At 44.9% G+C, this 24,030-nt stretch overlaps 1 protein-coding gene across 1 annotated transcript in view; it reads left to right on the top strand.

Moving 5' to 3' along the window:
* Positions 1-24,030, top strand: part of LOC115482541 (ervatamin-C-like) — a 52,513-nt gene that overhangs the window by 23,535 nt on the left and 4,948 nt on the right. The window contains exon 7 of the mRNA XM_030222412.1: positions 21,189-21,288. Coding sequence (XP_030078272.1) covers positions 21,189-21,288 — 100 coding nt within the window. The remainder of the gene's footprint in view (positions 1-21,188; positions 21,289-24,030) is intronic.

Below are 24,030 nucleotides of genomic sequence, written 5' to 3'. Positions count from 1 at the left end.
AATCAATAGACTCCAACCCCCCAATTCTATAAATGGAACTCAAAATTGTGCGTGCACATTTAGGTGTGTGCCTGATTTGTGCATGCAGTTTAATTGGTTAATGAGCCAATTAGCACCAATAATTGGACACTAATGACCAATTATTGTCATTAATTGGCAACAATATGGATTTGCACATGTATATTGCAAAGTGCTATTCTATAAAGATACACACACAAATTTATTAGCGTGCACCTGAAAAAGGAATGTGTCCATGGGAGATCCATGGGCAAGTCAGGGGTGTTCATTAAAGATGTGTTACAAGGAATAATTTATACTTGGGGATAGCTCTAGAGCACTCGCTAATGTTTATAATTTAAAAAAAAAAAAAAATATATATATATATATATATTGAATAATTCTCCACCAGTTGCTGATTAAAGCAACAAGATTCAAGATTTAAAAGCATCCACTCAGGACACCAAAGACCATATATTTAGCTTCAAAAGGGTTTATTACGTTACAATTTTAGCAATTAATGTTGCAGTGAGAGATAAGAGTCTTACAGAAAATCTGTGCTTAAATAAGGTAAATATGAATTATTAGTTACTTACAAGTCCTTATTACAAAGCTGAGTGATGAGCACATGGCACATGGTTACAGGAGAGAAGGGTAGAGCTGTAGGTCCCCAGAGCAGCAGATCCCAAGAGCAGCAGATTCCCAAGGCTTTTTATACAGTCTGTTTGCAGGGAAATATGAGTGCATGTCCTGTGTGCATTTGCTTCCTGGTTTGCACTCGACCCTGAGTAGTTGCAAAGCATTGTGGTATCTGGTCTCATATCTTATGACATCATAAGACTTCCTGTCTGGATTTTGCTGACAAATAGTCTATTGAAGTGAAAAGGCTTCCTGCTTGAATCTCTGTAGCAGATACACATTATACTTTCCTTTGTATCTACTGGTTACCTTTGATCCTTTGTTCTGTTGACCAGTCAGGCTTTTGATCAGAGGAAGAAAGTTAAACCTTTGAAGCAGCCTCTTACTTGTTTGTCCTTTTGTTAAGTAGTAGAGGTGTTAATGGCTTTTAGGTGAACACCTAGCCAAGCTTTTGCTTATCAAAGGTTTCCCAAGGAAAAGGGAGGGGGGGGGGGGGAAGATGGGCTTGAAATGAAAGCCAGTTTTTAAAGCTGTACAAATATATTGATATATATCTTTATCTGATCCAACACAATCAATAATCCTGATAATTTAAACTGATACCATTACAGATGCACGTAGTATTATAGAATTTGGAGGATCCACGCCTAATTTAGGTGTGAGGATTTATATCAGGTTTCAGTTGGTGTAAATCTTTGTGTCTAAAAGTTGTGTGCAGATCCCGGAGCTACATGCTATTCTATAAAAGGCACCCAACTCAGAGCATCATTTATAGAATAGCTGTAATGTATCTCCAAGGAGAGGTGAGCCCTTGAACACAATGAAGGAAACCCTCATCGGGCTGTCGGCCAAAACCCTGAGTCCTACCTGTGCCTCCCACCGTTCCCCAGGAGTTGAGCCCCTGAGTTCGGGCAGCCAGCAACAGAGAGAACAAAGTCCAGCACAAAGTCCACAGGGTTAGACCAAGCAGCAGGTAACAACAAACCAGGGCTAGGCAACAGGTCAACACCAGGCAGCGGTCAATAGTAGGTCCAGGAACAGGCAGTGGTCAGTACCAGGCAGCGGTCAGAAGTAGGTCCAGGAACAGGCAGTGGTCAGTACCAGGTATCCGTCAGAAGAAGATCCAAAGCACTGCTACTAGTCAGCGAACCGAGTAGAAGCCGAAGCACTGATAGACTGAGGGCAAAGCCTTAAATAGGAAGGAATCAGGCTCAACCAGGCACAGCTGAAAACAAGATGGCAGCCCCCATCGGGAACACCCTGCGACCAAATAAGGGCTTCCTTCCTGCAGCTGCCACCTCCAAGATGGCTGCCCTGGCCTAACAGGCCCTCTCCAAGATGGCCGCCAAACCCTGGAATAAGCCTGGATCCAAGATGGCCACCAGTGCCCATGCTCAGAACAGCCAGGAAATGTGACAATAGCATTCAGTGTGCATTTTTTGGCACTCAAATTTGGGTGCCATTCATTGTATCCAGCCCCAAATGTCCATGCAATCAATGATGTATCCTATTTCCTTGGAAAAAATGGCATAATCAGACTGGGGGGCCTTTTACTAAGGTGCACTAACAGGAGCGGGGGACACTCTTCTAGTTTGAAGAATACACTCGTGGCCTGCTTCTGATTCTGCTAGCAGAGGCACAAGACATGGAAATAGCAAGTAGAACTGAAGGGACACATTGAGGAGCACAAAAAAAAAAAAAAATCCTGTTACCATAGCACAGGGTCTGGTCCATTGCCTGGGAGTCCCAGGGTTGCCTACTTAATTCCCAGTTCTAGGCTAAGTTTTAGGGACTAAGGGCCCTATTTACTACATTGGAGGCAGTGCATGCAAATTTATTTCATGCATACTCATTGTGGATATCTTGAAAACCAGACTGGCTTGATGTGTCCCGAGGACTTGGTTGAGAACCCTTGTTCTAAAGGCAAGTCTACAATCTATGTGAACTTGGAAGATGTACTGAGCCAAATTGACAAGTTAAGGAGTGATAAATCACTTAAACTGGATGGTATACACCCCAAGGTACTGAAAGAACTCAAACAAGAAATTGCTGATCTGCTGTTAGTGATCTATAATCTTTCATTAAAATTGTCCATAGTACCTGAAGACTGGAGGGTGGCCAATGTAACACCGATTTTTAAAAAAGGTTCCAGGGGTGATCTGGGAAATGACATACCGGTAAGCCTGAAATCAGTGCCGGACAAAATAGAGGAAACTATTATAAAGAATAAAATTACAGAACACATAGATAAACATTAGCTATTAGTAGGGGGAAGGTGTCTTCAGGGCAGCCAGTTTTAAGAGGGGGGTTCAGGGCTCTGCCCTTTTTGCTTTGTTATTCGATATTTATATGGCCTCTTTAGGAAAAGTTTTCAGGGATTTAAATGTTCAGTATAGGATTTATGCTGATGATGTGCAACTCTTTTTCCCAGTGCAAAGAGGTATGAGAGGATTGACTGAGTGACTGTATGACAGCTGTTAAATGATGGATGTGTCTAAATAGCTTAATGGTAAATTTTAGTAAAACTGAATTGATGTTTCTTGGGAAGGATGAGGATTTACTTCATTGTCATTCTGTGAGTCTGGGTGAGTTTGTGTTACCAGTACAGGAGTGCATCTTGGACCCTTTATTGTCTAGGAAGGATCAAGTACTGCATGTAGTTAGCATTTTTCAGCTTCACTTGTTGGCTAAGTTAAGACCTATGTTGCCAAAGTGTGACTTCTGGTTTGTGGTACAGAGTTTATTGATCGCCCGTATTCATTTCTGCAATGCGTTGTATTTGGGTCCGTCAAAATCTAAACTACAAGCATTGAAGGTGATACAGAATGCTTCTGCTCAATTGCTGGCGGGTGTGTCTCGGTTTGAACATATTTCACCGATCCTTCGCTCACTGCATTGGTTGCCAGTTCATTCTCGACAACAGTACAAAGTGGTATGTTTGATCCATCAGGTATTGTACTCTGATTGATGTGATCCAGGAGTATCAGTCCACCAGATCTTTGCTTTCTGAGAATTTAAAGTTATTGGCAAATGATAAAATGCAACTTGTGAGATATGCTGATACTCGAAACTCCGCTTTTTCGATAGCAGGTCCACAAATTTGGAACAAATTACCAGGTTACTTGAGATTGCGTAGTAGCAGCATTCAATTTGGTTAATTGCTTAAGACATATTTGTTTGAACATGCACGGTGCTTATGTTTATGCTTTCTTTGAGTACTGTACTGCTTTGTTCTGATAATGTTTTTGTTTTTATTATTTTATTGTGTATATTGATTTGTGATCCATCTAGTTGTAGGTGGAATAAAAATCTTTTAAATAAATAAATATGGTTTAATGAGACAGAGTCAGCATGGGTTCAGCCAACGGAAGACTTGCCTCACCAATTTGCTTCATTTCTTTTATGGCATGAATAAACATTTGGATAAAGGTGAGCCAGTTGATGTATAGTGTATCTAGAGTTTCAGAAAGTTTTTGAGTAGAGAGGTGTGGTAGCCGTGTTAGTCCACGCTTAAAGGTAATCAATAGAAATCAAACGAAATAAAACATGGAAAGGAAAATAAGATGATACCTTTTTTATTGGACATAACTTAATACATTTCTTGATTAGCTTTCGAAGGTTGCCCTTCTTCGTCAGATCCGAAATAAGCAAATGTGGTAGCAGATAGTATATATAAGAGAAACATCAAAGCATTACTTTGACAGTCTGACAGAGTGGGAGGGTTGGGGTATGCATGGGGACATCAAAGCATTTCATTAATATTCTAACAGAATGGGTGTTGGTAGGTGAGAGGAGGGTAATAAACAGAGAAATAAACAGAGAAATACCCAAGGATCTGGGTTTTCTAACCCATTATAAACCATAAAGCTGTATTTCTCTGTTTATTTCTCTGTTTATTACCCTCCTCTCACCTAATCAAGAAATGTATTAAGTTATGTCCAATAAAAAAGGTATAATCTTATTTTCTTTTCCATGTTTTATTTCGTTTGATTTCTATTGAGAAAGTTTTTGACAAAGTGCCTCATGAGAGACTCTTGAGAAAATTAAAAAGTCATGGGATAGGAGGCAATGTCCTTCTGTGTGTAAATGTGATCCCATCAGTCTGCCTGTCTCTCCTTCAGTGAATAATTAACATAAAGTGCTGCCCACTTCCCTCTATGCCTAGCTCAGCCATGTAACTACTACTACTACTTATCATTTTATGAAACTGATCCATTTCTACTACAGTGCTGCTGCTCTCTCCCCAATCTTCCATTAAACCTTCCCTTTTTCGGAGGGGAGGGGGTTCATACCTTAAAAACTAGGGTTTAAATACCTTTTCTGTTCACTCTTTAAATTAGCTTCAGGGGGTTAGCTTTTCCACTAGCCCTTCTCCCAATCGTGCTACCACATAACTAGAACATACACCATTCTTTCATCAGTTGAAATAGCCATGGGATTTCTGCTTTTCTATTAGCCCTTCTCCCACTGTGCTACTATAACTGGGGTATTTTCTGTGCCCTCGTTCCCACAGACCCCTCTCCCTTTTATTGCACCATTCATGAAAGCACACATAATGGATCTGTTTGGGGACTTACCTTAATTCATAGAGCTCCTCTGGTTTAAATGGGACTTGAACCCACAATCCGTTACTCCTCCTCTCTGTTACAGTTGAACCCTCCTGTCCCAAACACTGGACTGGTTCCAAGACTCAGGGAATCCTGCTCCCTTTTCCAGCACATGATTGTTGTGAACATATGATGTTCCTCCTTTGAGCGCAACATTGTATTGGAAGAAGTTGACCTGCTGTTTTTTTGCTCTGCTGTTCTTTGTTTTGCAGCAACTGAAAGCCCCTGATGCAGCCCTTGTGGGCGAAACACTGTCTGTGTTGGGCAAATTATTTTTCTAATAAAGTTTCAACTACACTATTGATTGAGCTGCTCTTTTTTGCCTCCACATTAGATTTTGCGGATCGTCTGCTTTCTTGTTTTTTGGGACTCTCCTCGTCTATCGCCAGGCTGGGGCCCCTTGCAACACAGAACCCTCAATACCTGTTTCCATTCCTTACTGGGGAGAACTTTTCTCCCCACCCTTCTTCCAGGCATGGCTGCAAGCTGACAGGGTAAAGCCTTGCCCTGCCCCCTAACCTTAAAGAGCCCTCTCCTGTTGCCTTTAGTGCTGCTCTTTCCCTTGGATGTGTCTCTTCCTCTCTACATAACTAAAAGCCTTTCTTTTAAATTCCTACGCTCTAATTCTAGGAAGGCAATGTTAATTAGCCCAACTGGAAACCTGATGAGTCATCAACTTCCCTATCTCTCCTAAGCACAGCCCTCCTGGCTTCAGAGCACATAGCCTTCTGAGAATTGTAGTCAAAACCCCTTTTAAAGAGGTTTAAATGTGCTTGAACTTGAGAGCATTCCCTGTTTTTAACACTTTTCTGGCTGCATGTGTGGCAGTCTTCGGGCTGCATACCATAATGTTGATGTTTGGTTGTATTTTGCTATCAGTTTTAGCTAATGCAAGTTGCTTCCTGTTTAGATTCTAATCTTTAATCCTATTTGTCATCACCTTGCATGTGACCACCTTCTCCTACTCAGCAGAAACCTGCCTGGGTCCTTCATCACTCCACTGTCACTGCATGAGAGCCCTTACAATATGTGCTGTCATAGTCAGCTACTGCATGTAATTCTCTGATTTCAGTCACTGGAGTCCTAGCAGATGGTGGCTTCAGTGACCTTAGTGGCATGCCTTTTCCTGATTGGCTCTGGCCTCTGGAATAAAGCCTTCCTCAGGGGTCCTGTAGACAGCGCTGCTAGAGCTTAAAAAAAATTATCTAGCCACTTTGAGTAAATCTACTGAGAGAGTTGTGTCTTGATCCACAGGTGCAACTCTCAGTGGATTTACTCGAAATGCATGCAGTTTTCTTCAAAATAAGTAGCAGGATCATTTCATTAGCACTAGCAGCATTGTCTACAGGACCCCTGAGCAAGGCTGTATAGCCAAAACACAGCCTGTGTTGGGTTATTTGAACCAACACATCCTGTTTTATTATTAAAGAATATACTTCTATTTTCCTGATCATCTTGTGTCTTTGGTATTTTGGACCATCCACCTTTTTTCTCATCTGATTCCCCCTGTGGAAGAGTTAGTCTTCTTTTTCTCCCTGGCTCTGCCCTCTGCCTTCCTGCTTATAAGTAGGCCTTCTACCCCCTCTTTTCATGTGCTTGAGAAGAGAAAAGCAAGATTTTGTGCCTTTTATTTCTCTCCATCCCCCTCTTGCAATCCTATTGACATTTTACTCCTTCTAACATTTCAACATTTGCCACATGTTTTGCAGTTTATGTCAACAGCCCTTTGGTCTGAGGGTGTTGAACTGAAGCAGTTTCAGACAAGCTCATTCTGCACCTGGGGGGCAGAATTCCTCTGTTTTTCAACCACATTTGTTGCATTATTTCTTTTTAAATTTATAGTTATTAAATAACCATTGAGAACTAAGAGTTTGACACTTCTCTTACGAATATGTTGGAGTAATTTAACTGACTGGTGAATATTCCACTGTAAGAATGCAGTAGGAGACCGTAACAAATTTTGTGCCTATACGCCCACACAGTTATCCCCTTTTAGCGCACACAAAGTCTCAGGCTTAAGTTTGTCTCTTTGTAGCTCAGTGTGGCCCTCTGGAATGGGTTGTGTTCCGACGTCAGCAGGGTTTCTCTTACCATGGGCCATCTACCATTTGTCAGCCCACAACTATGTCCAAGTAAAACTATGGTACCTGGGGCTGATTGTTTGTTTTTGTTTTTTTTCGGAGGGGGGGTCACTCACATCACCCAGTCTCACATCTCTGAGTCTCCTTTCCATATTTTCCTGCCCGAAGCCCCTATTTCAATTTTCCCATATAGCAGATTAAAGCACATAGCCCAGTATCTGTAGTGATCTTCCAGCCACATTTTAAACTAAACAGCCCTTGCAGTACTCAGTCCAAACATGAGGACGATGTTTGCTTCATTTTCCCCAGTGGGCTCCCTATTTGTGGACTTGGACTACCCTCTTCAGAAAGGAGATGATCTGAAAGACGGTCTGATATTCGGACCACAGGAGTTAGCTGGGCTGACTCCCGTGGTCAGTGCTGAAACCAAATATTCAATGCCGAGCCGTTTCATCACGGGCCAGTTAAGTTGAAACTGGCCAAAGATAGGCGTGCTAGTTCGGCAGTCAAAGTTGGCCTCTAAACTTAGCCGGCAATGCGCTGAATATTCAGTGTGAGATAACTGTCAATCTCTCACTGAAAATTGCTAGATAACTGGTTAAGTGCCATTTAACCAGCTAGGAGTCATATATTTTCTGGTGTGCGTTGCGGATGTGAGTCAAAAATGAATTTACCACAAAGGCCATGCGGTAGCCGAGCAGTAACTCAAAATTGCTAGTTGTACAGACAAAATAATAATTTTCAAGACTTCCTATTCCAGATCTCTCTTTTGTTGATACCCTGCAATATTATGCCCTTGTCCACATAATTGAGTCTTGGTTTCAGGTTGTCTTTCTGACTTGCACATACACGACAGGCATTCTCTACCTCTAATGGCCTTTCTTTCAGTGGAAACCCAAGAAGTCTGGAAGTTACAACTTTTATCAACCGTTGCAGTTCATGACTTTTAATGGTGTCAAGGAGCCCGATAAAGCAGAGGTTGTTTCTTCTCCCTCAGTTCTGTCCATAGGTTGCTTGCTCTTGGCTGCCATCTTCAGAGATTGCAGCTTCTTCAAAACACAGCTGCTAGATTGATTTTCAGCCCTAGGATAGATTCCGGTGCTGCTCTCCTAAGGCTTCACAGGCGGCGGTGCAATCTCTGGCTGAGTTTGCATACTCAGGCTCAGCTGCGCCGGCCACGCAAGCTAACAAGGGAGCCCCGGAAGACCAAGCTCCAGACCTACAGCAACAGTGTGCCTCATAGTGCTCCTCTTTACACCCGCGAACCTCTGCAGGAGATTAGAATATGGATGCGGGAAATAAAAAACAATTTGAAAGTAGTCCCCACCGAACTTAACACACTGGGAGCTGACCTCCGCAGGGAGATTAGTGCGCTGGGGCAACGCGTGGCAGAGAATGAAGAACGTATTGAGGAACAGATGGAGATGCTGCATACATTAAACACGCAAGCTTCAGAAGATAGACAGGTCTTTCAACAGCTCTGGGACAAAATAGAAGACCTTGAAAATCAAAGCCGACGCCACAACATAAGATTCCGGGGTTTACCGGACACCCCACATTATGCAAACTGCGAGCTGGTGGTACAGCAAATGGCAAGCACACTTCTAAAGGAGATACAAATTGAGAAGGACCCTGCTGAGATTCAGGTAGACAGGGCTCACCGCTCCCTAGCAGCACCCATAAATAACCAACCACGCGACCTGATTGCATGTTTCTCTGACTTTAAAATAAAAGAAAAAATAATGCATGCCTCACGAGCATCACCGGACTTCAAGTGGGACACGTATCATATCAAGGTTTACCAAGATCTGGTAATGCGATGCCGGGCGGAGCTTAGGCCGCTAACACAATTTCTTTGCTCTCAAAATATTCAATATAAATGGAGCTATCCATTTGCACTACGTTTTTATAAAGATGGCAAGCTACATCAGCTCCGCAGGGCGTCGGAGGCAACAAAGATGTTCCCTGATGCTGAGCTAAACAAATTAACAACAGCTACAACACGAAAGGGGAAGATCCCACGCCTGGAAAAATCACGATGGCAGAGGGTGACCTCGGGCAAAGGGTGCCTGCAATGCCAGCAGTCTGACTGTACCATGAGGAAGGCAGACCCTGCAGCAATGACCTGATTTGCGCAGCTGAGGATCAACAAGAACTGAGGTCACACATGCAGATGACTTGATCTATATGATCTCCATGTCTGTAAGATTGAAAACTGCCATTGAATGTCTGGAAATGGGGGGAGGGGCATTGCTAAAATCTGTTATGTTAAGGTTACGGACAGGCCTAAGTTTAGCCGCGTATGGTTTATGGGCTTTATGGTTAATTTATAATTGTATATTTGTCTACCTTTTCTTTTTGCTATGTTCGACCTAGGGCTTGGGGTTGGATCATATCCTCTGGAAACACACTACCTTACAATGAAGGGTGATGATTGGTTATGGGGAGGGGAGGGGTAAGCAGAGATGACTTAGTGTTAGAAGCCCTCTCAGAGGACATATGGCCTGTTGAAACTGGGAGAAAGGGGGATTTCTGGTTCAGAGATAAATTAGAGTAATTGCTTAGATACCATGGGCACTTTGACTCTTTTCACTCTTAATGCCAAAGGGCTAAACTCTCCTATGAAGAGACAGCTCCTGTTTAAAGAAATGCTTCACTTGGGGACGGATGTGGCCTTCATTCAGGAGACTCATTAGCTGCTAACCCATGAACGATTTTGTCACCATGGCCAATTTAAGGAGATATATTTCGCCTCTAGCCAAACTGATAAAAAGAAAAAGGGAGTGTTGATAGCACTATCACGTAGACACCCGTGGCTGGTGAAGCAGGTGGTGCGGGACCAGGGAGGAAGATATGTATTGCTGATTGTGTGAGTAGGAGCAGAAACTCTATCGCTATTAAACATATATGCCTCCAATGAAAGCCAGGGTTTGTTCTTTGATAAACTGTCGGTGGCCTCCTACATTGAGGGCACTCTACTAGTGGGGGGAGATTTTAATCTAACTCTACACCCCACCTTGGACAACTCAGCTGCCAGAGTTCAGTATGCTCGATCAGACCGGGCCAAACTACATAAGTTCATGGGTACATGGCAATTGCTTGACCTTTGGAGGCATTTTAATCCTCTCTCTCTTAGCTATACATACTACTTCAAGGTGCATGACTCTCAATCACGAATAGACCTTTGGCTAGGGGGTAGAAATGATAAATAGTAGTAGTAGTATGGGATCATACTCTTGCACCCAGGGTACACATTGTGCAAATACATTGCAGAACTTGGTCAGATCATGCCCCTCTAATTGTAAAGATAACATGTAGCATCACAACGCCCCCACCAGCACAATGGCGCTTAGATGATAGTCTATTGGCAGACCCCAATATAGTTTCGTGACTTGAAAAAGACATAAAGGAATACATAACGATTAATGACAATGGGGAGGTGGGGGATGGAATGTTATGAGAAGGCCTTAATGCAGTAATTCGGGGTCAGGTCATTTCACTTCACACGCACGTACAATGACAGAAGGTGGCCCAGTCACGACAGGTATACGCAGAACTCGAAAAAAATCCAAACACAGATGGCACGGGCAACACCCTCGCCTGGGGTAACCTCTCGCATGCACCAGATACAAATGGAGCTCAGAGAGCTCCAACTGGCGGAAGTGGCGGAGCATCTACAACGGGTCTGACAAAAGTATTTTGAATTTGGCAATAAGGCCTCTCGATTATTAGCACACAAATTGAAAAAAAAGCTCTAGGCAAAACTGTATACATGCAATAGAAGACAGGGCAGGACAACGCCTGACCAACACCGAAGATATTAGCTCAGCTTTTCTTAAACTTTTATAAACGTTTATACCAGGATGGCGTACCACCCAGGGCCCATGAGATACATGAATACCTAGCAACAGTAGATCTTCACAGGATCTCACCAGCCCAAAGCGACTCATTATCCACACCTATCACTCTAGAGGAGGTGACTTGGGCCATAAAGGACTTGCCCAACGGAAATGCCCCAGGGCTGGATGGCTTTATTACTATTACTATTTATCATTTCTATAGCGCTACAAGGCATACGCAGCGCTGTACGCCATACACAAAAAGACAGTCCCTGCTCAAAGAGCTTACAATCTAAATACGACAGGTAAACAGACAGAACGATTAAGGGTAAGGGAATAAATAGGTGAGGATAAAGGACAGGGCAAGTGAGTAGTGGTTAGGAGTCAAAAGCAGTGGTAAAGAGGTGGGCTTTAAGTTTGGAATTGAAAACGGCCCAGGACGGGGCTAGACGCACAGGCTCGGGAAGTCTATTCCAGGCGTGAGGTGCAGCAAGACAAAAGGAACGGAGTCTAGAATTGGCAGTAGAGGAGAAGGGGATGGATAAGAGAGATTTATCTCCAGAACGGAGTACTCGAGGGGGGGGGGGGCTTAGGGAGAGACGAGAGTGGAGAGGTACTGGGGAGCGGCAGAGTGAATACACTTATAGGTCAATAAGAGAAGCTTGAACTGAATACGGAAACAGATGGGGAGCCAGTGAAGTGACTTAAGGAGGGGGCTAATGTTTAGGAAGCTTTTGGCACCATTATTGACACAAGTTCTTAACTCACTAGAAACACGGACAGCGCTACCCTACTCCTGGCGACTGGCCAACATCGTTGTTCTTCTAAAACCGGGGAAGGATCCTTTACGGTGTGGATCGTATCGCCCGATATCGCTACTGGACTCAGACTACAAAATATTCACCAAGAGTTTGGCCAAACGTCTACAAAGATTGATGCCCGGTTTGGTCCATGTGGACCAGACGGGCTTTATAGAGAGTCGACAGACATTTGACATCAGACGGGCCATTCATCTAATACATGAAGCAAACACCACACATCAGCCCACATTAATACTCTCTCTAGACGCAGAGAAGGCGTTCAATCGGGTCCATTGACCTCATATGTTCTGGGTTTTGGAACATATGGGCATAACGGGCCGTTTTATATCATGGCTTCAACGTTTATATGACCACCCGATGGCCTCTTTAATTATTAATGGGGCTCGATCGGACGCCTTTAGACTGGGGCGGGGGATGCGCCAGGGGTACGCACTGTTCCCGCTGCTATTTGTGCTCATCAACAGTTTGGGTCTATATCAGGACTACAGATCAATATGACCAAGTCGGAAATCATGGGTCTAAATCTGCCCTCAGAGCTAACACTAAGCTTACAACAATGGTTTCCTTTTAGATGGACCACAGGCTCTCTTTGATATTTGGGAGTCAATTTGACACCCACACTACAGAGTTTGTTTAGGCAAACTTCCCCTCAAAGCTACGGGAACTATTTCAGGAATTAGATCACTGGGAGGGGCTGGAACTTTCCTGGATAGGTAGAATACAAGCCGTAAAAATGATGATATTGCCAAAAATTCTTTATTTGCTCCTGGCACTGCCACTTCCAATCCCTAGAAGCTTCTTTCACCAATTAAAACGAAAGGCATTTGCATATATTTGGAAGTGCAAGCCCCCAAGGGTGCGAGCTGAGATGCTGTACTAATCCAAACTGAGGGGGGGGAATGGGGGTTCCAGATTTCGCTCTGTGTTTTCAGGCAGCCCAGCTATGCTTGCTGGTGGGGTGGGCCACTGACAGTAATAAACCCTGGCTTCAAATCAGTAGTGTAGCCAAGGGTGGGCCCAGGCCCACCGAGTAGCAGCACACCTATGATGTGGCTAGCAGGGATCCCCAAGCCCCACCAGCCAAAAACTGTCCCTCCTGCATTCCTTGTAAATAGCAGATCTTCGCCTGCAGCGACTGATACATACTGTTCGCACCAGCCCCACAGCCTTCTTGATGTGTTCCCACCTATGCGGAAACAGGAAGTTGCATCAGAGGGAAGGCTGTGGGGCCAACATGAACAGTGTGTATTAGTTGCTGCTCGCTGCCAGTGAAAATCTGCTATTTAAAAGGTATGCGGGGGAGGGGGGTGTTTGAGAGACCATATGGCATACAGAAAAGAGAGGGAGAGACCAAATCACTTATGGGACGGGGGGGGGGGGGGGTCTTCTGCCTACCTATCTTGGGCCCAGGCCCACCCAAAATTGGATGTCTGGTACGCCCCTGCTTCAAATAGAAAAACAATGGTTGGGACTCACGCAATTGGCCTCAACATTATGGCTACCTAGGTCGCGCATATAGGCCCTGGCTGCAGGTGCCCCCCAGCGGTCCGTTTCCCCCTCCAAACATGGTGTGATATACGCCATGAATTGTACCCTGACAGACAATATTTTCGACAAATGCTGATACGAGGCACCCCTGGATTTTCTTGGGGGGAGACTGACCCAGTATATAAGGCTTGGGAGCGGAGAGGCAGGAACAGTTTGGCCTCCCGTCCCATCACCTGTTTCACTATAGCCGGATAAGAAATTATATTTTCCGGACAGCACGAGAGAAGCTACAGCTAGAAGAGACAGGACTAGAGCGGGCAATGGGGGGAGGAGGAGTGCCAGAGGATGTGTCTCCTGAATCTATGCAGCACTTCTATCCCATAGGTCACCAGTCGTGAAATATATACAGTGATGGGAACGTGACCTAGGGATTAGTCATGATATGCGGAGCTGGGAATGAGCTTTTGGTTATATTAACAGTATCTATAAGTAGCTCTCTGATAGAGAATGGCTACAAGATTTTGTATCATTGGTATTATACACCTGACCGATTAGCAAAAATGTTTAAACAATCCTCTGGCCATTGCTGGAGGGGCTGTAAGGCAGTAGGAGATATGTTTCACATCTGGTGGTCCTGCCCAAAAATAAAAAGCTATTGGGCAGAGTTGCTACGTCAGCTTAGCTAGATGTTGGGAAAAGCCTACCTTGCTACGGCAGAACACTGTCTATTACATTTTTGGCCCCAAAGGATTACACCAGCTATGCATCGATTGGCCTCGACTTTCCTGGTGGCGGGCAAGATAACACTAGCTTCATCATGGAAAAACCTGCACACAGCACCAATAATTAAGGTGATTCACAAGATGGACTATTTATATCAGATGTCGAAACTCATGGCTATTCTGTTTGGGCAGGTGACCCACTTCTATAAACTCTGGGACAAGTATAGAGAATGGAGATCTCTATCGGGGATTGACTTGGATGCCCCCTACCCCCCGACTGGTGGTTCACGTGATGTAGACAGTGTCTCTAATTCTTGGAATCTACCTGAACGAGAACTGGAAATGAACTTGCAATGGCCATATGCATATCATCTCTCATGTTAAGGGGGGGGGGGGGGTTGGTTGGTTGGGAGGGGGGAGGGATGCGTGAGGGATTCAATGCTTCATTGATCGGTTTTGATATTGGCATTGAAGGAAGTGAAACTAGGAAATCAAGTACGCTAGCGTTTAACTATAGAAAAGGTGATTACGACAAAATGAGAAAAATGGTGAAAAAAAGACTGAAAGGAGCAGCTCGCAGAGTAAAAAACTTGCATCAGGCGTGGATGCTGTTTAAAAACACCATCCTGGAGGTTCAGGACAAATATATTCCACGTATTAGAAAAAAGGGAAAAAAGACTAAACGTCAGCCGGCGTGGCTAAACAGTAAGATAAAGGAAATCATTAGAGCCAAAAAACAATCCTTCAGAAAGTGGAGAAGAGAACCAACTGAAAGTAACAGGATAGATCATAAGGAATGCCAAGCCAAATGCAAAGCGGAGATAAGGAGGGCAAAAAAGGACTTTGAGAAGAAATTAGCGTTGGAAGCAAAAATACATAGTAAAAATTTTTTTAGATACATTAAAAGCAGGAAACCGGCCAAAGAGTCGGTTGGGCCGCTGGACGAAAATGGTGTTAAAGGGGCGATCAAGGAGGACAAAGCCGTAGCGGAGAAATTAAATGAATTCTTTGCTTCGGTCTTCACCGAGGAGGATTTGGGGGGGACACCGGTGCCGGAAAGAATATTTGAAGCGGGGGAGTCGGAGAAACTAAACAAATTCTCTGTAACCTTGGAGGATGTAATGGGTCAGTTCAGCAAGCTGAAGAGTAGTAAATCACCGGGACCTGATGGTATTCATCCCAGAGTATTAATAGAACTAAAAAATGAACTTGCGGAGCTACTGTTAGAAATATGCAATCTGTCCCTAAAATCGAGTGTAGTACCGGAAGACTGGAGGGTAGCCAATGTTACTCCGATTTTTAAGAAGGGTTCCAGAGGAGATCCGGGAAATTATAGACCGGTGAGTCTGACGTCGGTGCCGGGCAAGATGGTGGAGGCTATTATTAAGAATAAAATTGCAGAGCATATACAAAAACATGGACTGATGAGACAAAGTCAGCACGGATTTAGTGAAGGGAAGTCTTGCCTCACCAATCTAATGCATTTTTTTGAGGGGGTAAGCAAACATGTGGACAATGGGGAGCCGGTTGATATTGTATATCTGGATTTTCAGAAGGCGTTTGACAAAGTGCCGCACGAAAGACTCCTGAAGAAATTGCAGAGTCATGGAATCGGAGGTAGGGTATTATTATGGATTAAGAACTGGTTGAAAGATAGGAAGCAGAGAGTAGGATTGCGTGGCCAGTATTCTCAGTGGAGGAGGGTAGTTAGTGGGGTCCCGCAGGGGTCTGTGCTGGGTCCGTTGCTTTTTAATGTATTTATAAATGACCTAGAGATGGGAATAACTAGTGAGGTAATTAAATTCGCCGATGACACAAAATTATTCAGGGTCGTCAAGTCGCAGGAGGAATGTGAACGATTACAGGAGGACCTTGCGAGACTGGGAGAATGGGCGTGCAAGTGGCAGATGAAGTTCAATGTTGACAAGTGCAAAGTGATGCATGTGGGTAAGAGGAACCCGAATTATAGCTACGTCTTGCAAGGTTCCGCGTTAGGAGTTACGGATCAAGAAAGGGATCTGGGTGTCGTCGTCGATGATACGCTGAAACCTTCTGCTCAGTGTGCTGCTGCGGCTAGGAAAGCGAATAGAATGTTGAGTGTTATTAGGAAGGGTATGGAGTCCAGGTGTGCGGATGTTATAATGCCGTTGTATCGCTCCATGGTGCGACCGCACCTGGAGTATTGTGTTCAGTACTGGTCTCCGTATCTCAAAAAAGATATAGTAGAATTGGAAAAGGTACAGCGAAGGGCGACGAAAATGATAGTGGGGATGGGACGACTTTCCTACGAAGAGAGGCTGAGAAGGCTAGGGCTTTTCAGCTTGGAGAAGAGACGGCTGAGGGGAGATATGATAGAAGTGTATAAAATAATGAGTGGAATGGATCGGGTGGATGTGAAGCGACTGTTCACGCTATCCAAAAATACTAGGACTAGAGGGCATGAGTTGAAGCTACAGTGTGGTAAATTTAAAACGAATCGGAGAAAATTTTTCTTCAACCAACGTGTAATTAGACTCTAGAATTCGTTGCCGGAGAACGTGGTACGGGCGGTTAGCTTGACGGAGTTTAAAAAGGGGTTAGATAGATTCCTAAAGGACAAGTCCATAGACCGCTATTAAATGGACTTGGAAAAATTCCGCATTTTTAGGTATAACTTGTCTGGAATGTTTTTACGTTTGGGGAGCGTGCCAGGTGCCCTTGACCTGGATTGGCCACTGTCGGTGACAGGATGCTGGGCTAGATGGACCTTTGGTCTTTCCCAGTATGGCACTACTTATGTACTTATCTGTTTAAGATGCTTTGTTGGATGTGTTTATTTCAAAAATGTTCAATAAAAATATTTAAAAATAATTAACATTGACTTCTGGTTACCTGACATATAAAGTTTAAAATAACCTGTATAGTTTTTAAATCTTTGATGGGACAAAATTCAGCTAGTTTATCTATGTATTTGATTTTACTGTCCACAGGAAGGGCATTTTGATCTGTTTATCTAAATACTTAGTGTTTCAAAGCCCTTGTGGTTTTAAAGATTAAGAGTTATTTGAATAACTCTTTTCAATATTTAGCAGTAAAAATCTGGAAAAGTATTCCTCATCAGTTAAGGTCTATTTCTTCCTATTTCTTATTTAGAAGACACTTGAAAACTTTTCTGTTTTCAGATATAGATTCAGTTTAATTTCTTTTAGATTGTATGATTTTTAAAAATGCTGTCTTGTAATTCCATCTGACTAAGATGTATTTTTTCTTGTAATCCACAATGAATCCTTGTGGAGATATAACAGAATATAAGTTATGAATCTCTTTGACATGTAGTTCAATGCTCTCTGCATGATCCTCCTGTTGTGAGATGTGTTCTGTTGCATGTAAGATTCTGTTCACTGCATCTCTAGAACCTCTTTTATTTTCCTGATTGATGATTGAATTTTTAGCAACATATCCTCTATAAGGGGTCCTTTTTTTTTAAAGGTGCGCCGAAAAGTGGCCTGCATTGGTGTAGACGTGTGTATTGGACGCGTGCAGGTCCATTTCTTAGCACACCTACAAAAAAGGCCTTTTTTTGGCCAAAAATGGACGTGCGGCAAAATGAAAATTGACCCATGTCCATTTTGGGACTGTGAACTTACTGCCACCCACTCACTCAGTGGTAAGGTCTCACGCGTTAACCGGGTGGTAATCATCAGGGTATGTACAATGCCGATTATCACCCGGTTAGCGCCACACTCTGGAAAATAAAATATATTTTCCAGCGTGCGTAGTGGGTATGCTAAAAAATGAAATTACCACCCGGGCCACGTGGTAGCCGGGCGGTAGTTCCAATTTGGCATGCATTGGGCGTGCATAGGCACCTATGCGGCTTAATAAGAGGGCCCCTAAGGTTCCTAATCAGCTTTTGTACAGCTGCTTTTTGCAGGGTGAATATGGAGTGCGGGGCATTGGCTCCCATCTTTCCTGCCTGGTGTTAGCCTTTCTTTCATGCAGCCTTCCACTATTTGCCTTCACATAACATTTTGAAATTTACTTTCAAGCACTCTCTGTTGCAATTAATACCCTATTTTTGGAGGCCCTTTTTGACATCTGCTCATACAGGTTTGCTATTCATCAGCACATAATAAAATAAAGCAGGTAAACATGAAATAGCATTCACTAACACAAACTAATATGTGCTATTTTGTTAGTGCATACTATTTTCCTTTTTAGTGTAGCTCATGTAAGGATGTGCTAAACAAAACTGAGCACAATCAAAAGAAAACAGACCAATCAAAAGTAAATGAAAATGTTCTTCTCCACAACTCCTCTGGGAGCTAAGGTACAGGCACATGTTTGATGTGTTGCCAGGACATTGACTTGTGACCAGTGGCGTAGCTAGGGTAGTTGACACCCGGGGCCGGTCATTTTTTAACACCCCCCTCCAAAATCTAGTACTAGGCATGCCGAGAATACAAAACACTCAGGACCTATAGAGCAATTCTACCATACCATAAGCAGTCATTTCTACGAATCACACAAGGAAAAGGAAAGTATCTTAAACGGTGAGCACTAGAACATCAATTCACCTATTGTAAAACGAAACTAGACAGAATAGTACAGATCGTCGATCCTGCACAGTCAATGCCAACTGAAAGCCATGTCTTTTTCACAAACACAGATACACCCTAATCCACTATAGAATAAGTAATCATAAACTTTCTATTTAGACAAAAATTAAACTGAACCCCCAATGCCAGACTCTGCATACAATGCAACACCACAGAAACAGAAACTGTCCCCTAGTACTGTGCAAAATATAAAGACAGCAGATGTAAATTTGAAAAAAAAACCTAACAAGTACCAATCACCACTTTACAAATTAACAAATAGAAATAAAACAAATATAGAAAGTAAAATAATACCATTTTATTGGACTAATACATTTAGCTTTCAGAGGCCAAAACCTCCGTCCTCGGGTCAGTACAGTATAGTGCTGTTACAGTATCCTATCCTGACCTGAGGAAGGGGGTTTTGTTCTTCCGAAAGTTAGTCAAAATGTATTAAAATTAGTCCTAATAAAAAGATTACCTTATTTACATGTTCTATTATAAACATTTAACACATCTACAATACTTTATCCTAAAGCAAAAAAAAATAAAAAAATATATTTTATTTACAGTTTGTTGTCTCTGGTTTCTGCTTTCCTCATCTTCTTTTCACTGTCTTCCTTCCATCCAGCATCTCTCTTAGTTCTCTCTCTGCCATCCAGTGTCTGCCCTCTTGCTGTTCCCTCCATCCAATGTCTGCCCTCTCTCCCTTCACCTTCCATCTACATCTGCCCTCTATCTCTGCCCCCTTCCATCCACCATCTGCCCCTGTCTACCCTCTCTCTCTCCCCCTTCCATTCACTGTCTGCCCTTTCTATCCCTTTCATCCACTGTCTGCCCTTTCTCTCTGCTCCTTCAATCCACCATTTGCCCTCCCTCTCCCAACCATCCAGGGTCTGCCCTCCCTCTCACTCCCCCTTCCATCCAGGATCTGTCCCCTCTCTCTGCCCCATTTTTTCAGCCCCCAGTTCCAGCCCCACTATTCCACCAGTCCCCAGTTTCAGCCCCAGCCCTTTTCTCCCACCAGTCCTGAGCTTCAGCCCCCAGCCGCTTCTCCCTGTCCCCTTTTCAGCCCCCAGTTTCAACCCCAGCCCTTTTCTCTCACCAGTCCCAAGCTTCAGCCCCCAGCCACTTCTCCCTGTCCCCGTTTCAGCCCCCATTTCAACCCCAGCCCTTTTCTTTCACCAGTCCCGAGCTTCTGCCCCTGCCACTTCTCCCTGTCTCCTTTTCAGCCCCCAGTCCTCACAGTTTCAGCCCCTGCCCCTTTTCAGCCCCTGCCCCAGCCCCTTATCCCACCTACCCGCATTTTCAGCCCCCAGTTCCAACCCCCTTCATCCACATGCCTTGCATTAGGGCCCCCCCTTTTCAGCCCAACCCATTCTCCCACCTGACCCAGGCATGCCCCATTTTCCCTCATGACCCCTTCTCAGACTCCAGTTCCAGCCCCCTTCTCCCATCTGCGAACCCCCTCCCAACCCCAGTCCCCTTCTCCCATCTGAGAACCCCCTCCCCACCCCACCCCCTTCTCCCATCTGAGAACCCCCTCACCTCCCCTCCCCATCTGAGAACCCCCACCCCACCACAGTCCCCTTCTCCCATCTGAGAATCCCCCCTTCTCCCGAGAACCCCTACCCCACCCCTTCTGAGAACCCCCTCCCCACCCCAGTCCCCTTCTCCCATCTGAGAACCCCCTCCCCTCCCCTTCTGAGAACCCCTACAACACCCCACCCCCTTCTCTCATCTGAGAACCCCCCTCCCCTCCCGAGAGCCCCCAGAACACCCCGCCCCTTCTCCCATCTAAGAACCCCCTCCCCATCCCATTTGTGAACCCCCACAACACCCCTCCCCATCCCATCTGGGAACCCCCACAACACCCCTCTCCTCTCCCATCTGAGAACCCCTACCCCAACCTGTCTACCAGTGAGCTCTGTCGAGAGAGCCCTCTTCTCCTGCTCCCACCCTGCCTTAAAAAAAAATTTGTGAAGCGGAGTCGCAGGCAGGCAGCGCCTCGCGTCTGCCCTGCTTGTAAAAGAAGTAAACCTCCTCGTTGTCATCGGGCCTTTCTTCACTGGGTCCCGCCCTCGCGGAAATAGGAAGTTACCTCAGAGGAGGGCAGGACCCAGTGAAGAAAGGCCCGAAGAGGAGAAGGAGGTTTACTTCTTTTACAAGCAGGGCAGACGCGAGGCGCTGCCTGCCTGTGACTCTGCTTCACAAATTTTTTTTTTAAGGCAGGGGAGCAGCGGGAGCGGAGCACCCCCCCCCCCCCCCACACACACACCTGCTGACACCCAGGGCAGACCGCCCCCACCGCCCCGCTCTTGCTACGCCACTGCTTGTGACTGATGCTAAATTTACAATTTCTATTTTGAAAATATACAGAATGGATATGGAATTAAATCTCTTCTATCCTCCTCCAGGAATCTATGATGGCTTGTGCGCGTATGGCCTTAACCATGCAATGCTTGCTGTGGGTTATGGAGTGTCGGACTATGAACCATATTGGATAGTAAAGAACAGGTATTTATTCATTTATTAGGATTTACACTTTATTCAATTTGCTATATCACTTAACCTCAGGTAAGAACAAAGCAATTTACCATCTTTATGAAGAAACTAGTAAAAAAGGCCCATTTCTGACACAAATGAAACGGGCGCTAGCAAGGTTTTCCTTGGAGTGTGTATGTTTGGGAGAGTGACTGTGAGAGTGACTGTTTGAGAGTCAGAGTGAAAGTGTGAGTGTGTGAGAGAGAGAGTGAGTCTGGGTGTGAGTGTGTTTGTGAGAATGAGAGTGTGTGCAAGTGTGTTTGTGAGACACAGTGTGAGAGAGAGTGTGTGTGTGTGTGGGCGAGAGAGAGAGTGTGTGTGAGACACAGATTCTCTGTGAGAGTGAGTGTATGAGACCAAGCGAGTGTGTGAGTGACTGTGTGGCACATAGAGAGTGAATGTGATACAGTGTGAGACAGAGTGTGTGAGAGTGAGAGTCAGAAAGACATTGTATATGAGAGAGAGAGTGTGAGCCGTGCCCTCCCAATCCATCCCGTGCCATCTGTCCCCTGCCCCCTCCATTCATCCTTTTCCAGCAATTCCCCTATCTCCCTGAGCCCTGCCCTCCCAATCCATGGCCATCCATGTTTCTCTGTCACCTGCCCCCTCCATTCATCCCTATCCAGCATTTCCCCTCTCTGCCTGAGGCCTGCCCTGCAATCCATATCCATCCATGCCCATCTGTCCCCTCCATTCATCCCTATCCAGCAATTTCCCTCTCCCTGAGTCCTGCCCTTCCAATCCATGTCTATCCATGCTCCTCTGTCACCTGGCCCCTTCATTTTTCCCTATCCAGCATTTCCCCTCTCTGCCTGAGGCCTGCCATGCAATCCATATCCATCCATGCCCATCTGTCCCCTCCATTCATCCCTATCCAGCAATTCCCCTCTCCCTGAGTCCTGCCCTTCCAATCCATGCCCATCCATGCTCATCTGTCACCTGGCCCCTCCATTTTTCCCTATCCAGCAATTCCCCTCTCTCCCTGAGCCCTGCCCTCCCAATCCATGCCCATCCATGCTCCTCTGTCCCCTGCCCCCTCCATTCATCCCTTTCCAGCAATTCCCCTCTCTCCCTGAGCCCTGCCCTCCCAATCCATGCCCATCCATGCTCCTCTGTCCCCTGCCCCCTCCATTCATCCCTTTCCAGCAATTTCCCTCTCTCCCTGAGGGATGCCCTCCCAATCCATGCCCATCCATGCTCCTCTGTCCCCTGCCCCCTCCATTCTTCCTTTTCCTGTAATTCCCCTCTCTTCCTTCCATGACCCCCCCCCCTCGCATCCATGCTCCTCTCTGTCCCATGTCCCAGCCTGGCCCGCCCTCTTCTTCCCCCCCCCTCTTCGCATCCATGCTGTCGTTTTTCCCCTGCCCTCCTGCTCACAGTGTTCAACTTTGCTGCCCACCCTCTTCTATCCCCCCAACATCCCTTTTCTTTTTTTTTTAATTTACCTCCGTGGTGGCGGTTCCAGCAGCGCAGCGTCAGGGAAGGAGGCGGCGTTTCCGACGTCTAGCCTTCCCTTCGCTGTGTTCCGCCTTCTTCTGACGTATACTACTACTACTTAACATTTCTAGAGCGCTATACAGCAAGAACAAATCAATCATAGGCAATAAACTATTACAGCAGTAAAAATATTCATATAACATTACATATTGGGGACAATTCTATGAAGGGTGCTAAAAATTAGGCCCCATACACTTATCTGAGGAGGACTGGCCTAGGGCTTAGACACCAGTCTTGACATCTTGAGGTGCCTGCTTCAAATCCCCCTGCTGTTCCTTGTGACATTGAACAAGTCACTTAACCCTCCATTGCCTCAGGTACAAAGCTAGATTGTGGGTCCTCCAGGGACAAAGAAATACCCAGTGTACCTGCATGTAACTCACCTTGAGCTACTACTGAAAAATGAAAAAAGTGCTGATAAGGAAGCCTAAGAGGGACTTCGAAAAAAAGATTGCGTTGGAAGCAAAAACACATAGTATAATTTTTTTAAGGTATATTAAAAGCAGGAAGCCGGAAAAAGAATCGGTTGTACCGCTAGATGACCGAGGAGTAAAAGGGGCGATCAGGGAAGACAAAGCCGTAGCGGATTAAATGAATTCTTTGCTTCGGTTTTCACCGAGGAAGATTTGGGTGGGATACCGGTGCCAGAAATGGTATTCAAAGCTGACGAGTCGGAGAAACGTAATGAATTCTCTGTAAACCTGGAGGATGTAATGGGGCAGTTCTACAAACTGAAGAGTAGCAAATCTCCTGGACTGGATGGTATTCATCCCAGAGTACTGATAGAAATGAAAAATGAGCTTGCGGAGCTATTATTAGTAATGTGTAATTTATCCTTAAAATCGAGCATGGTACTGGAAGATTGGAGGGTGACCAATGTAACGCCGATTTTTTAAAAAAGGTTCCAGAGGAGATCCGGGAAATTATAGTCCGGTGAGTCTGACGTTGGTGCCGGGCAAAATGGTAGAGACTATTATTAAGAACAAAATTACAGAGCATATTCAAAAGCATGGATTAATGAGACGTGGAGGGGCATAATCGAACAGCGCCAGCGATCTATTTTGGCGGCGGCGCAACAGCTGGCCGTAACAGTATTATCGAAAAAGATGGCCGGCCATCTTTTCTTTCAATAATACGGTTTGGCCCGACCAAATGCCAGTGTTCGCCGGGTTTGAGATGGCCATTTTTGTTTTTCAGCAATAATGGAAAAAAATGCCG

The sequence above is a fragment of the Microcaecilia unicolor genome, chromosome 1 (genome assembly GCF_901765095.1).
Source record: "Microcaecilia unicolor chromosome 1, aMicUni1.1, whole genome shotgun sequence".
Lineage (NCBI taxonomy): Eukaryota > Metazoa > Chordata > Amphibia > Gymnophiona > Siphonopidae > Microcaecilia > Microcaecilia unicolor.
Note: the sequence above shows the minus strand (reverse complement) of the source record. Positions and strands in the feature narration are given on the sequence as shown.